This window comes from Herpailurus yagouaroundi, unplaced genomic scaffold (genome assembly GCF_014898765.1).
Source record: "Herpailurus yagouaroundi ecotype Mexico unplaced genomic scaffold, PumYag 183, whole genome shotgun sequence".
Lineage (NCBI taxonomy): Eukaryota > Metazoa > Chordata > Mammalia > Carnivora > Felidae > Herpailurus > Herpailurus yagouaroundi.
The window spans coordinates 16,464,203-16,476,211 of NW_024412414.1; the positions used below are offsets into that span (position 1 = coordinate 16,464,203).

The 12,009-nt window shown below is 42.0% G+C and overlaps 1 protein-coding gene across 1 annotated transcript in view; it reads left to right on the top strand.

The window, feature by feature from the left end:
• The window catches only part of SHQ1 (SHQ1, H/ACA ribonucleoprotein assembly factor), a 99,661-nt gene extending 88,075 nt beyond the window's left edge, over positions 1-11,586 (top strand). The window contains exon 11 of the mRNA XM_040492158.1: positions 10,424-11,586. Within this exon, the coding sequence (XP_040348092.1) occupies positions 10,424-10,967 (544 nt within the window). The 3' untranslated portion in view covers positions 10,968-11,586. The remainder of the gene's footprint in view (positions 1-10,423) is intronic.
• The last annotated feature ends 423 nt before the right edge of the window (positions 11,587-12,009 follow it).

Sequence of the window (12,009 nt, forward strand, 5' to 3'; positions counted from 1 at the left end):
TGGGCATGGCACGGAGTGATTTGTGTAAGAGCAGAGGAAGGTATGGCGGGCCAGCCCCGGAGGTGGCCACTTAGCACTGTCACTGCCCCTTGTGAGGAGCTGTCTGTCCTCAGGAGGACACAGTTCTGTCATGTCGTTCCTGTTTTCTCACTAGGAAAGCAAAGGTTCCAAACTTCCCTTAGCGTATTAACCGTGGTTCATAGTGAGTGGCGAGAGGCAAAGCTTATGTGATACGTCAGACAATTAGTAATTCTGGAAAAGCCAAACCAGCGAGCAGTGTACCACTGTCATTCGTTTCGTAGCAGAGGATTGTCATTAAGAAACCATAGAATGGCTCAGGATTATGTGCTTCGTGCCAATGCAATGTGTGTTTCAGAAGACGTTCCACTGTGTATCATACCAGTGAGTGGATAAATAGTTCGAATTTTCAAAGTTTTTGACGCCTGTCCTAATCTGGAGAGCTGCAGGCTTCAGCCTGTGCATGTGGTAAACATACCAGCACGTAAGTATTTTCCCGTCTTAGTATTGTGAAAGCAACATAGTGCACTAACTTTATATTTTGTAACCAAGGAAAATTTTAGCATTTGGAGCAAGCGCTCAAAGAAATAAACACATTAAATCACTTAACCCTCTTTTTCAGAGGATGCCAGGAAATTTGGAAGCAGCCATTTTCATTCTGCTTTCAAGAGGGAAGGTGGAGACAAAAAGGACATATTTGAAAAATTCAGCCAGAACTTCCACTTGTGTAGACCTCAAAACTGCCCTGTCCCACCAAGTTCCTAATAGGAGGTCTGCATATGAGAAGTTGGAGGGCGAAGGGCAGGGTATACCGGCTGGTAGTCCATGGCACCACAAATGGGTGTCAGGGGAGTGAGAACATTGGCCCCTCACCTTCAGGATGGCAAGTAGGGTGCAGGCCCAGTACCATGGCAGGCAAATACCACTTTCTTTGTGTTCCAGGACATAAAATAGATCTGGAAGCACTGCTTTTATAAGACTGAGGTGGTATTTTAGCTGATATTGAATGAGTAAGACCCAGCATGGGAAGACTTAGGGGAAGAATGTTCCAGATGGGGGGGTGCACAAGTGCAGGGGCCTTGAGGCACAATGCAGCATTAGTGTGTCCTCAGGATGGAGAGAGGGTGGTGAATGGCGCACAGTGACTTGGACACGTATGGCAGGTGACCTCGTTGAGAGGCAGGCAGGCAGCACCCAGGGGCCACATCCCTGGGACTTTGTCCTCAGTGGGGAGTTTGGATATTATCCTATTTGGGGGAAGCTGTTGCAGGTTTTTACACAGGGAAACATCATGATGATAGCACAGAATTGTAGAACCAAGGTGTTGAGATTCAGACAGGAATCGAAACAGACCGTTCCATTCTCTGTATTTTATCAATGAAGGCAACTTTTCTGTGCCCTGCTGCTGTTGATATTTTTGGTGGTTCCACTCTGTCATCTGTCAAACCAGGAACTTGTATGAGCTTCTTTCTAATTTGTGTTCAGCTCTAAAAATCTTGATCTTTATATACCCCTCTTTGTTAGTTCCCGAGGACCAGTGTAACAGATGACCACGGACTGCATGACTTACAACAACAGAAAGTTAGTCTCTGAAAGTTCTGAAGGCCAGAAGTCCAACACCAAGGTGTCCTCCACAGGGCTGGTTCCTTCTGGAGGGTTGAGGGGAAAATCTGTTCCATGCCTCTGTCTTCCTTCTGGTGGTAGTGAACAAGCCTTGACATACCCTGACTTGTACATACGTCGCTCCAGTCTCTGTCACTGTTGTCACATGGCCTTCTCTGCATCTCTTTATCTTCACATGGTATTATTATCAGGGCAGCAATCCCTTTGGAGTCATTGGGTTGAGGGCCTGCCCGAACCCAGTGTGACACCCTCTTGACTTGATTATATCTGGAAAGATCCTGTTTCCAACTGAGGTCATATTGACAGGTTCTGGGGGTTTAGGACTTCAACATACCTTTGTGGGGGACACATTTCCACCTATAACACCTTTCTTCTGACACCACCTTCATAGTAATGCCTTCTCCATCTTTTTGATTGACCTCCACTTGGTTTAATGGAATCCAAGCAGCCATTTCATCTGAACATTTAAGAAGAGGTCAAAATACTGTGCCTCTGTTATTAAACAGCACCATCTGCCCTTTTCGCATAGATGAAATGTAGAAATATTGTCAAAATGGTTCAAGTCTGAAATACCCAAAATGTCGTGCTTCGTGGAATCATTTTGAGAAGAAAATATATCTGTCTCAGGCTGGAACCCATAATCCTCATTTCCCCATATCCTTTTCTGTCCAACAAAAGTGGGTTTTTTGTTGTTGTTTGTTTTGTTTTTGTGTATTTTTTACTTAACCAGCTATTTTATTTCACTCAAATGACTAATTTTTTTTCTTTGCCTTCTACCAGAAATTATTTAAAGCGTGTGTGTGTGTGTGTGTGTGTGTGTGTGTAAAACAACATGGCATTAATTAAAGGTAAGAAAACAAAAGCAACAGAATGAAAAGGAAGGCAGGAGGAGCTCTGGGTACATTCCATTACACCAGGCGGGTCACAGATTTGACTTCCCTAACAGCCAGCAGGGAAAGGGAGCCCTCTGAGTTTGACAGTTCCAAGAGTTTCATGGGGCTGGTTTTGAAATTGACCCTGAACACCCAGTTTTGGAGGATTACAGTTGAGCACATTTCAGCAAAAGCATTTCTGCTGAGATGTGGGGGAGTAGAGGGAAATGTGGCAAATTTATGGGACTCACATTTCTATCTCTGCTAATCTGATTCGGTCTGACATAAATAAATGCAAAATAGTTTCAAGGAGGAGTTGAGTCCACTTCTTTTGAACAGTTCTTTATGAACTTTGTATCTTTGTTAATCTGTTTATCACCTTCACCCTTCCACTTCTTAGATGGATATCAGTGATGAGGCGAATGATAGCCTTTCTGGATCTCTGGATTTGGATAAACCTTCATCCTTCATTTACCCTACCTGAGGCATAGTCTTCAGTATGTGGGATTACTATAGCAATTTATTTATTTTTTTTACCTCAGGTCTAAAAATGTGTGTGTGTGTGTGTGTGTGTGTGTGTGTGTCTGTGTGTGTGTGTCTGTGTGTGTGTGCAGCTGCGTATGTATGTCATGCAGGGGGTCCCTATTTCTGAATATTCATTATTTGAGTTTCTGACTTCCAGAGTTAAAGAGAAGTGATGATAGTCAAAACACGGAAATATTCCCTAATGACCAAATCACTTAATAAATTTAGTCCCACTGTAGCATATCATTTCCTTTCTAGCTTCCTCCCCACCCATCCAGCCAGGCTTTTTGTCATTTGACCTCTTGCTGATTGTTGGTAGTGTTTGGTACAAATAAATTGCACATTGTGTGAAAGATCAAGGACTTCACAAAGGCAGTGAAAGTGATTAAAGGAGCTGTGCTTGAGCCACACAACCACGGACACTGATGCTTTGAAGTGTGGGATTAGTTAAGTGCAGGAGGGGGCCCCTGGGTGGCTCAGTCAGGTAAGTGTCCCAACTTCAGTTCAGGTCACGATCTCGTGGTTCATGACTTCGAGCCTCGCATTGGGCTCTGTGCTGACAGCTCAGAGCCTGGAGCCTGCTTCAGATTCTGTGTCTCCCTCTCTCTCTGCCCCGCCACCACTTTGCTCTCTCTCTCTCTCAAAAATAAATAAACATTAAAAAATAATAATAATAGTTACTTGCAGAAGAAAACTCTATAATAATAATGGCATTAGTGACAAATCTTTAAATACCAAAGGAATCATTTGAGTGTCACATGATTGAAAGACCCTTGAGAAAATGGATGATGCTTCGATGGTTATCTGTTCTCTGATTCGTCCTAGAAGACTGACCTAAAGTGATGAATATCATATAGTGCCATGATAGAATTTTGTTAGAACAGATGTAAATACAGTTAATATCTGGTTCATTCTTTGTTCATTTAGAGAAATGGTACATAGTCATAGTTTTAACCTACATATTAAATGATTAAACATTTTATGAACTTGTTTGTGTAGTTTGTAATTTTGTTTGAAGGTGAAATCTTAACTTTTTAAAAATTACTATTTACTATTAAATTTTGGCTTTTTATGTTGCTTTACCTTGAGTGACCTTTTTTGGTTTTAATTTATCTTCCATTAATGAGCATCTCCACTGTCTGTTTCAGCTCTAAGGAGCACAGTATGTTGGAGAGTGTCCCCTCAGAATTCCCAGAACCTGAGAATGTGACTTTATCTGGAAATTGGGTTGCTGCATATGTAATTGATTGTTAAGATGAGGTCATGCTGGAGTAGGGTGGTCCCTTAAGCCAGTATGACTGATATCCTTGTAAGGAGAGGGGAAGAGCCAGAGACACTGACATAGGGAAGACAGCTTGTGAAGAAACAGACACATGCAGAGAGTGCTGTGTGATGACAGAGACCGAATTTGGAATGATGGGTCTATAGGCCAAGGAACGCCCAGGATTACCAGCAACAGGAGAAGTGAAGAGCGAGGCATGGGACCGGTTCTCCCTCAGCCTCAGAAGGGACCAGCTCTGTCAACACCTAGATTGAGGACTTGTAGCCTCTAGAACTGTAAAAGAAGGAATCTCTGTTGTTTTAGCCACCAGTTTGTGGTAGTTTTGTATGGCAGCGCTAGGAAGCCAGTGCAGGGAGTTTTCAGGAAATTATTCGGTGGCATTATTATGGCATTATTATAATTCAGGAAACTATTCGGGTGCATATGTTAATATGCATAGCCCAAGCCCACAGTGGTGGTACATGAAGTCAGAAATAGGGTGAAAACTGATTTCACTGGCCCAAACTCAATATGGGTTAAATAACTTGTAGTATTTTCTGTATTAAATTAGTAGCTTCTTATTTAAAGAGATCATTTCTGTTAATGATGGAGCTGGAGGCGGTTTTCAGTAGTATGGTATGATGGCATATAATTGTGTGATCATCTGTGCATCAATTGGTGTGTGTTTTTCAAGTCAAGACAAAAGACTGTCATTAGCAACTTCTACTTAAAGCTAATGTACTATCTTTTTTATCAGGCTACATCACTGTGTTTCGGGCAGGGGATTTTGAAGTTTGGAACTGGTACTTTTCAATAGGGAGGAGTTATGATCATATGCCATTATTATCAGTGTACCCTTTAAAAAGATAGTTGATGTACTATTTGTTCCCACACAGAGCCTGGTGTGTATGTGTCCTTTGAAATTAAAAGGCCAAGTCATTGTGTCCTGTCATCCCATATGAAATGTTTGTTGCATTGCCTCACTGGCGTCCTGTCTTACGTTATCAGTTGCTGGCTCTAGTGTCAGTATGTCACGCCTGACAGGTTAGTGGCTTTTGGCAGAGGAAATGAAACCTAGTCAGTTACTACGAGATTTATAGTAGATCAGCTATTGCAGGAAGTGGTGAAAAGCTGATTGATAGTTGGAAACAAAACTCTACAACAAGAAACAGGATGTATGCTTTCTATTTATACATCATTTTCCCTTCACTTTAGAGCCCTTTTTGGACTTTGTTTTGGCTATTTCATAAAGCCTTGGATCCCTCCCCCACTTCTTTTAACTCATTCACCAAAATATAAAATAATTGAGGAAGTTGTGTATTAGCCTAGCGATGGTCAAGGCGTGTACTTCCAGCTGTTACTATTAGTCACTGATCGTAGTTGTATTTGCTACAACTTGTCAGAGAGCATTTTTAATTAAAAAAAAAATCCTCCAAATAGGAGATTATTTCACATATACAAACAGAATGAAAGCTTTTTAAAAAGCTACGTGGTAGGATTACATTTCCAAAAACTGTCTAAGGAAAACCTATTTTGAGTATAGTTGTGTTAAAATATGGCATTACCATTATCCAGTTGTCATGGCTCTTAAATAATGAATCTCTTCATTCCTTAATAAATACATTCTTAATAAGTAGGCGCTCTTCATTTCAATATAAAATGTGTACCGTAAGTACAACTGGTAACTCAGTATATTCATTGCTTGGATCAGAATGTACCTGGTTTTTGTAAGCATTCTGGTTAACTAATAATAATGTCACTCGGCAAAGCTTTCTGACATGAACTAGCTGGTCTGTTTTGACTGTGACGGTGAAAAACCACTAACTACATTAAATGAGGTGCTCTCTGAAATGGAAAGCGCCGTTGCAGAGTTAGGTTCTAGAATATAAGAGTGGCAGATTTAGAACCAACTCTAATTTTACCCGTGGTTGAAAGAACAAAAAGGCTACTCTTTCTCGGCCTTATTTTTTTTTCTTTAAACAGATAGTTTCTTTTATTGTAAACAGTGATTGCTAAGTTATCTGCATAAAATAATTTAATAGAAACAAACCCAACTTTAATTCTTTGGACTGTTGGGTCACATTCTCCGTCAATGATGTTTTGAAATTTTTAATTCCTTTTTATTCTCGCATTCTTTAAGTGGAGAATTCAGAATGCTTCCTCTATAAACTTAAGGTTTCTCTCAGAACTTTAGTATTAATTTAGGAAAGTAGCCAGCTTGAGGTAGTAAAAGTGGGATTAATAAGAAACAGAGATGGGTCAGCACTGTGAAGAAGCAAAAATGAACATAGGATTCATTTTTTACATATTTTATATAAATGGGTCACTTTAAATGAATGCAGTACTTAAAGTGAGAAACAAACTGAAGGGTAAAAATTCACATCACCTGGTAACAGGCACAAGTCCTGTTGGGGGTCATATGGCTCATCTGGGCCACTTTCCTGCCTCTTAGAGTAGATCCTTTATAGTCTCACAGTGTGTGGGGTTACACTGTGTCTGAAAAGAGCCAGGATTAGGGGTGAGGGACTTTGAAATTCCAAATTTGTTCTGTTACACATGACACAGATAGTGGACAATAACAAAGATCCAGATGGTTTCAACCTGAGAGTTCACCATATCCTCACAAATAATTCAGATGTTTTGCTTCAATTTTAAACCTCTGTAGTTAAGGCTTAGTTAGATGTATACTTCGTTTAAGACTGCTAAGCTAAAGAGATCACTGTTTGCAGCCTTCTTTGCCTATGCCTGTCAGAACTTGCTCATTTGGAAGATGTTGAATTGAGCTTCACCTGGGGAGAAGGGAAGAATGTGGTCATAGGACGGGAGACTTTTCAGAGCCTGGATAATTTGTGGGAGGCCCGGTAGTGGAGGAGGAAGCCTACTAGAGCTCTGCAGCATGGTTTTCCAGTCTTGACTGCCCCTTTCAGCTGGGGAAACTGCAGCAGGTCTCTTAACCCTCTAGGCTTCTGTTTTGTCATCGATAATGTGGACAAAAATGCAACTGACCCATGAAGTTGTCACTTGGAACGAGTGTCGGGATGTGTGTGGAACATTGTCTTTCATATACTGTCGATGGTATATGTCATGGCTAATCAGAGTGTGAAATGTATGGTGACTGAAGGAAGAGCTTTGATTTTAAAATCTTTTTTTTTTTTTTTTTTTAATGTCTATCCTTGAGAGAGAATGTGTGAGCGGGAAAAGGGCAGAGAGGGGGAAAGAGGATCGAAAGCCAGCCCTGACTCTGGGGATCAAACCCATGAACTGTGAGATCCTGACCTCAGCCGAAATCAAGAGCCAGACACTCAACCGACTGAGCCACCCAAGTGCCCCTGTTATTTTTTTAAAGTTGATTGATTGATTCATTGACTGAGCGAGTGAGATAGAAGCAGAGAGAGGTAGGGAGAGAGAATCCCAAGCACGTTCCAGGCTGTCAGCATGGAGCCCAGTGCGGGGTTGAACTCATGAACCGTGAGGTCATGACCTGAGCTGAAGTTGGATGCTCACCGACTGAGCCACCCGGGCACCCCCAAATTTTATTTCTAATATTATAATTTAGTAAGAGGCATTGTCTTCTTTCCTAGATTCCTTGCTCTTTACCTCTCACAGGTGCACATCACTACCCAGAGAGGGCCCACTTCAGTGAGAAAGATGGCCATGAACTAGCTTCTAGGCTGACAGGGCCTTGGGGCAAAGATATTGCAAACTGGTCCACTAATTCAGACCAAATTCTTTACTACTGGCAGTCAGGGTTTCAGCATATATGGTTTGTGGATGTCATCTACAACTGTCTTGGACATGGATGTACATTACATCGCGACCATGTGATTCCATAACTGTGCTTTTAGAGATGTCTTAAAGTGATGAGAGTTCATCCAGAGTTTGTAGACCATTGGTGAATCATAAGCTGACTTCAGCTGATCCCATCCTAATTTTCTTCTTTACCCTACCCGCCGTTCTTTTTCTAAGCTCTGGGAATCCCAGCACTGAAACTCAGGGGTTTCCTCACATAAGAGGAAGTTGCCCTCAGTGATGGCTGTTGCCCTTGGCCATTCACCTAGCAGTACCTCAGCACCCACCCTGGGACACTGCAGTGGGGCTTCTGGGACCTGACTGCGCTCATGGAGGGCAGCCGGGGCACAGAGCATCCCTGCACAAAGTCATTATTACACTAAATATTCTGAGATCAAAGGGTCTCAGATATACCTGGGCACTTAGGTGAAAAACACCACCTTTGTTCACTAGTTCCCATTGCCCCACCAGTCACTTCTGCTCCAGTGAAACAAAGCCCCATTTTCTTGATATTATGGGATGGTCTACACTTTTACAAGTGAATTTATCTTGTGAACTCACCGTCATCCAGTTTGTCTCAAAGCCACTAAATGTTTTGTACACTCATTTCAGCTTCGGAGTTAGAGAAACGTAGAAGCCAAGGTCAGCGTGCTGATCATTTTCACGTGCTCACTGCCGCCCTTTTCAGTTGTCACTTCAGATTTTCCTCTAGGGAGGAGTAAAGCCATGAGTTTTGGACACCTGCAGTATGCTTTTTTTTGCTTCTTTCAAAACAAAGGAAAAGTATGAATGCCTCTAAGTTTAATAAAAAAAAGTTTGGTATAATGTAATGTTACAAATTGAAAATTATCCTCTGAAATAACATGGCATGATTTTCTGATAAAAATATAAAGGGGGTGCCTGGGTGGCTCAGTCAGTTGCACATCGACTTGGGCTCAGGTCATGATCTCACAGTTCATGAGTTTGAGTGCCATATCTCTCCACTGTCAGCACAGAGCCTGCTTCAGATCCTCTGTCCCCCTTCTTTCTGCCCCTTCCCCGCCTATGTGCGCTTTCTAAAAATTAATAAACATTAAAAAAAAAAGTAAAAAGCACGTCACGCTGCTCTCTATAGTATTGCTTTTTTCTCTTTTGTATACTTAAAATTTTTGAATAGGTGTTACGCTTGCAGAGTTTAAAAGTAAACAATTGCAGTGAAAAGCCTCCCTCTTATCATCCTCCTCTACCTTTCCAGTCCCCACCAGACCCCCCCACATAAGCTAGTGTTTTCTGCAGCTTTCCAGAGTTTATTGATAAGTATACAAGCAAACAGAAGGGTGTTTTTATTTCTTTCCCCGTGTTTAACATAAAAGGTAGCCTCCACATAACGGTGTGCTGTTTGTTGTTGCTGTTACACAGTGTAACCTGGGTTAGCCCATAGAGCGCTTTGTTCCATACGCAGCCATAGACTCTTCCTTTGCATGGATATTCCATAAGGTAGTTAACCAGTCCTGCGGTCGCGGGCACTTGGTTATTTACCATTTTGGGGTATTGAAAACAATGGCAGTGAATACCCTGGGCCTCTGTCCTGTAGCATGTGCGTTTAATTTCCAGATGTGGTATTGCTCGGCCAAGGGTGTGTACATTTTCAAGTTGGGAAGTTATCGCCACCTTTTCCACAGGGGCCGTACCTGTTTAATTTGTCGCCAGTGGTGTGGGGAGGGGTCTTTCCCCCAAGCCTCTCGAGTGTTATCACGTTTGGATGTTTGCCATTGTGATAAATGAGAAATGTATCTCACTGTGACTTTAGTTTGGGTCTCTTATTTGACTGGAGTTGAACATCTTTTCATACGTTTAAGAGGCATTTATATCTCCTTTTGTGAGAATTGTTGCTTATGTCTTTTGTCCATTTTTCTGATGAATTGTTATGTCCATTTTTAAGAACCGTGTGAGGGGAATTAGGCCTTGCTTTGTGACATGAGTTGCTAGTATTTTTCTCAATTTTGTATTAGCCTATTGACTTTGTTTATGATGTTTTGTTTTTTGGTTTTTGTCCTATAGGTTTTTTTAAATTGACTTTATCAGTCTTTTGTGGCTTCTGGATTTTAAGTCATAGATAGAAAGGGCTTCCTCATCCTAGGGTTATAAAGGGAATCTCCTGCATTTCCTTGTAATACCTCACCACTTCATTTTCTTTTACGTTTCTCTGATCTGTTTTGGGATTTATCTTGGTGTGTCACGTGAAGTATGGACCCATCTTTATTTTCTTACTTCTTTAAGCTATATAAAGAAGCTGTTTCGTTCTCAGGCCAATTAATGAATTGTCCTAATATTTCTTCTTCAAATGGCTTTCAAGGTCCAATAAGTTGGCAGCTCTTGCAGAAACCTTAAAGGAAGTGTCCCTGACAAAGGCCCAGCTGGGATTAGAACTGGAAGAACTGGAGGCCGCAGCACTTCTTGTCCAGGAGGAAGACACTGCATCAAGAGCAGGCCGTCCTGTTTCCAGGCAGCAGACACCTGCCTGCCCTCCTGAGGCAGGGGACACGGAGGAGTCAGACAGCACCACCTCACGTGAGACCGAAGGCTCGGACTCTGAACAAGGGGAGCTCTCAGGTGGTGAGTCTGAGACAGTGCATTCCTGGCAGGGTCCCTTTCTCAAGGAACGCGGCGACCTGCTAATTGATGACGGGGTGTGCAGAAACTCAGCCGTCGAGAGATGTGGTGGTAGTCCGAGAAAGCCACCCGCCTCCCCCCGGGCTCCTGGAGGCTCTGGGCCGCTGATAGAGGAGCTTGGAGAGCAACTGAACTCGAGAGTTCAAGTGTCCGGACCTGAGGACTCCGCGGCTGCAAGCCACAGCAGCGTGCAGGGCAGAGGCGACTGGCAGACACCAAGTGATTGACTCTGCGTGGTTTTCCTCACTGCCGAGAATTATGGCGGGTTTGGTTTCCTTTACAGAACGAGAATCCACTTCCACTTGGTCCTTTTTCTTAGTGTATGCAACACTTTTCCACGGAGCTTATGTTGATACCTGTTGGTTTCCTTGTCACAATCTTAAAAATAACGTTTTAAAGTATTTTCACCAAAGTATAATTAATATTGAAGACGAAATAACAGTTCTGGCAGAATCTCTAGAAGGTAGAGCCCATGAATATATTTATCTTAAAGATTTTATTTTTAAGTAAGCTCTATAACCAACGTGGGGCTTGAACTCGCAACCCTGAGATCGAGTGTCACACGCTCTACTTGCTCAGACACTGTACATTAAGTATGCATCTCCTAGGATTTAATATAAATGGAATCATGTAATATGTACTCTTTTATAAATTAGGCTCATTTCACTCACTGTAATTATTTTCAGATTCATCAATGTAGCCTGTATTGAGAGGGCTTTTTTGGTTTTTGTTTTTTCCCTGTATCAGAGTAGTAGTTCATTGGATAGATTTTTCCATTCACCTACTGATGGACGTTTGGGTTGTTTCCAGCTTTCGGCTGTTCCAAATAAAGCTGTTACGAACATTTGTGTGCTAGTCTTTGTGCGGACATATGCTTGCATTTCTCTTAGGTAAATATCCAGTAGTGGGATGGCTGAGCCGTATGGTAGGTGGATGTGTAACAGTTCGAGAAACTGCCAAACTGTGTCCCAACATGGCTGTCCCAGTTCACGTTTCCACCAGTTCCAGGTCTTTCGCATTCTTGTCATCACCGGGTATGATCTGGCTTTAACATTTTTACTGTTTTATTAGGTGTGAGGTGGTATCTCCCTGTGCTTTTAGCTTGCATTTTTTAAGGCTTCTATTGCTGTGCGTCTTTTCATATGCTTATTTGTCATCCACAAATCCTTGGTGAAGTGTCTTTTCAAATCTCTTGCCTTTTTTTTTCTTTTTAAAGCTGGGTTGCTTGTTTTCTTATTTTTGAGCTTTGAGAGTTCTTTATAAATTCTG